Here is a 3237-nt window from a genome sequence, read left to right as displayed (position 1 = left end):
ATTGGAGCCAAGGATACTCCCCCCGATCAAAACAGCAAACTAGAAACAGTCAGCATACATGCTGCTGCTGCTGCTGCTGTTGCTGCTGATGCTGTTGCTGCTGCTGCTGCTGTTGCTGCTGCTGTTGCTGCTGTTGCTGCTGCTGCTGTTGTTGTTGTTGTTTCTGCTGTTGCTGCTGATGCTTGTGCTGGCGTTGCTAATGGAACGGGGTGGCAGCTGGTGCGCGCTCTGCATAGATGCACCAAAGAGGGTTTATGTTCCTGTTGCTGCTGCTGTTGCTGCTGCTGTTGCTGCTGCTGTTGCTGCTGCTGTTGCTGTTTTTGTTGCTGCTGTTGTTGTTGCTATTGTATATTTTGTTGTGTTTGTTGCTGCAGAGCAGCAGGAGACGAACCGGATGGTGCGTGAGCTGTTGCTGCGGGAGCAGCAGCAACTGCTGCAGATGGGGGGGTTCCTGCAGCAGCAGGAGGTGCAGCAGCAACTCGATGAGCTGCAGCAGGTGCTGCAAGGGTGGGATAAAGTTGAAGCTTATGATGCCCAGATAGAAGAAACAGAGAGAAGACTAGAAAAGCTAGAAGCAGCGATTGCTGCTACAAGGCAGCAACTCAGGTGCTGCTGCTACTACCGCTGTTGCTGCTGGTGCTGCTGTTGCTGCTGTTCCTGCTGTTGCTGCTGCTGTTGCTGCTGTTGCTGTAGCTGCTGTTGCTGTTGCTGCTGTTGCTGCTTCTGTGTTTGTTGCTCTTGCTGCTGTTGCTGCTGCTGCTGCTGCTGCTACGACAGCTGACAGAAGCAGGCCTTGCAGAGCCATCAAAAAAAATAAGGATTGCTGCAGTTGCTGCAGTTGTTGCTGCTGTTGCTGTCGTTGCACTTATTGCCGTTGTTGTTGTTGCTGCTGCTGCTGTTGTTGCTGTTGCTGCTGCTGCTGCTGCTGCTGTTGGTGCAGAATGGGCTTCATTGGGTGCTCCCCAGACTCCGAGTCTGCTGAGGCTGAGGCTGACGCCACTGCAGCAGCAGCAGCAGCAGCAGCAGAAGCAACAGAAGCAGCAGTACCTGGAGGAGAGAAAGAGCAACACCAACAAGAGCAGGAGCAGCAGCAGGAACAGCAGCAGCAGCTTGATGCCCCGTTGCAGCAGATGCTGCCGCCCGATATGGAGCTGCTGCTGTCGGGGGACACGCTGTGCTGCGGGTCCCCTGAGTTGCTGCTGCAGCAGCTAAGGAGGATGAAGGGAGCAGCAGATGCAGCAAACCTCAACAAAGTACCAATCAACCTCAGAAAGAGGCTACAGAAAGCTGCTGCTGCTGCTGCTGCTGCTGCCGCTGCTGCTGCTGCAGACAACAGCAACGAAACTGCAGCAGCAGACAACGCGGATAGTGCTGACGACAGGCAACCCGCAGCAGCAACAGCAGCAGCAGCCAACCGGGGGAGCGCAGTAAACGCAGCTGATGCAGCAGGACTAGCAGCTGCAGCAACAGCAGCAGCAGCAGCAGCAAACGAAGCAGCAGGAGCAGCAACAACAGCAGCAGATAGGGGAATATGGATGTTTGTAGCCAAACGAAGGAGAAGACAGCGCCACACAGAGAACGGAAAGGGCTCAACTTCACGTGTACATACACCACAACGTGCAGCAGCAGCAGCAGCAGGAACAGCAGCAGCTGCAGCAAACGAAGCAGCAGGAGCAACCATACAGTCTACATCTGCAGCACAAGCAGCAGCAGCAGCAGAAGCAACAGCAGCAGCAGCAGAACGCTGCTCCGCTGCATACGCTTCGCTTGAGGCATTCGCTGCATCTGCTGCCCGCGACAGTGGGCCTGCCTTCACGTCAGTGTATATAACCCTAAACCCTAAACCCTAAACCCTAAGCCCTAAACCCTAAACCCTAAACCCTAAACCCTAAGTGTATGTAACTCTAGACCTTAAAACTGCAAAGAATCTCGGTGTGAGAGAAGCATAAGATCTAGGGTTTAGGGTTACGTGTTTGGGTTTTAGGGTTTAGAGTTTATGCATTAGGGTTTGGAATTAGGGTTTAGGGTTTAGGGTTTAGGGTTTAGGGTTTGCGTGTTGGGGTGTACAGACACTCCGACGCGGCGTTAAAAGAGTTGCAGCGAATCGACCAAAGGCTGGAGGAGCTGTCGCTACAGCTGAATGCTGCAGCTAAGGCAAGAGAGGAGGCAGCAGCAGAAGCAGCAGCAGCAGCAGCAGAAGCAGCAGCAGCAGCAGAAGCAGCAGCAGAAAAAGCAGCAGCAGCAGCAGCAGCAGCAGCAGCAGCACCCGTTACGGTGGCAGCAGAAGCCGCAGCAGCAGTTGCAGCAGCAATGGCACCAGCTGCAGCAGCAGCACAAGCCGCTGCCGCTGCCAGGGCAGCAGCAACAGCAGCAGCAGCAGCAGCACAGCAGCAGCTGGAAGCTTCAACAGGGACCCACGACACAGCAGCAGCAGCAGCAGCAGCAGCAGATAAACAGGAGAAAGTTAGTTGTATGTTAGAGGAGGAGACAAAACAGAGAGAAACAAAGAAAGAAATACAGCAGCAAATGCATGCAGACAATGCAGCAGCAAGGGGGCCCCACAGACGCAGCAGCGGACTCCGCAGCAGCAGCTACTGCAGCAGCAGCAGCAACCATGTGCAGCAGCAACGCCGAAGAGCCCAAAGCCTCAAAGGCAAAAAACTCAGCACTGCTGCTGCTGCTGCTGCTGTTGCTGCTGCTGCTGCGGTTGCTAATGCTTCCACAACAACCACGGAGAAGTCGACGGTCAGGCTGGAGGCAACGGGAGTCGGGTGCAGCGCGAAACAGCAGCAGCAGCACCAGCAGCAGCACCAGCAGCAGCAGCAGCAGCAGCAAGATGAGCAACAACAGGTGGAGGAGCAGAAGCAAGCGCTGGCGCAGCCGCAGCAGCAGCATCATGATCAGCAGCAAGAGCAGCGGGAGCCCGTGGGCATACAACCAGCAGCAGCAGGAGCAGCAGCACCAGGTGCAGCAGCAGCAGCAGCAGGAAGTGCAGCAGGTCCACCAGCAGCAGCAGGCGCAGCAGCAGCAGGTGTACCAGCAGCAGCAGCAGCAGCAGCAGCAGCAGCAGCAGCAGCAGGTGGGGTGAAGGGCTTGATAAGGGGTATAAAGAAACCCCTCACCGGCCTCCGACTTGCTGCAGCAATGGGCAGGCAACGGCAGCAGTCTTTTCAAGCAGAGCTGCAGGTGAAGCCTCTATCCCGATCCACGCAAACAACAAAACCAAACCGAGACGTC

General features: G+C 55.7%; 1 protein-coding gene across 1 annotated transcript in view; it reads left to right on the top strand.

Moving 5' to 3' along the window:
- EMH_0057860 (uncharacterized protein) overlaps window positions 1-3237 on the top strand; it is a gene marked incomplete at both ends in the record, with an annotated part of 5851 nt that overhangs the window by 1132 nt on the left and 1482 nt on the right. The window contains 3 exons of the mRNA XM_013497518.1: window positions 375-606; window positions 941-1816; window positions 2070-3237. Coding sequence (XP_013352972.1) covers window positions 375-606; window positions 941-1816; window positions 2070-3237 — 2276 coding nt within the window. The remainder of the gene's footprint in view (window positions 1-374; window positions 607-940; window positions 1817-2069) is intronic.

This window comes from Eimeria mitis, genomic scaffold (genome assembly GCF_000499745.2).
Source record: "Eimeria mitis Houghton genomic scaffold, Emh_scaff2727, whole genome shotgun sequence".
NCBI classification, from domain to species: domain Eukaryota; phylum Apicomplexa; class Conoidasida; order Eucoccidiorida; family Eimeriidae; genus Eimeria; species Eimeria mitis.
The sequence above is the reverse complement of the archived record's forward strand: the minus strand, read 5'-3'. Positions and strand labels throughout refer to the sequence as shown.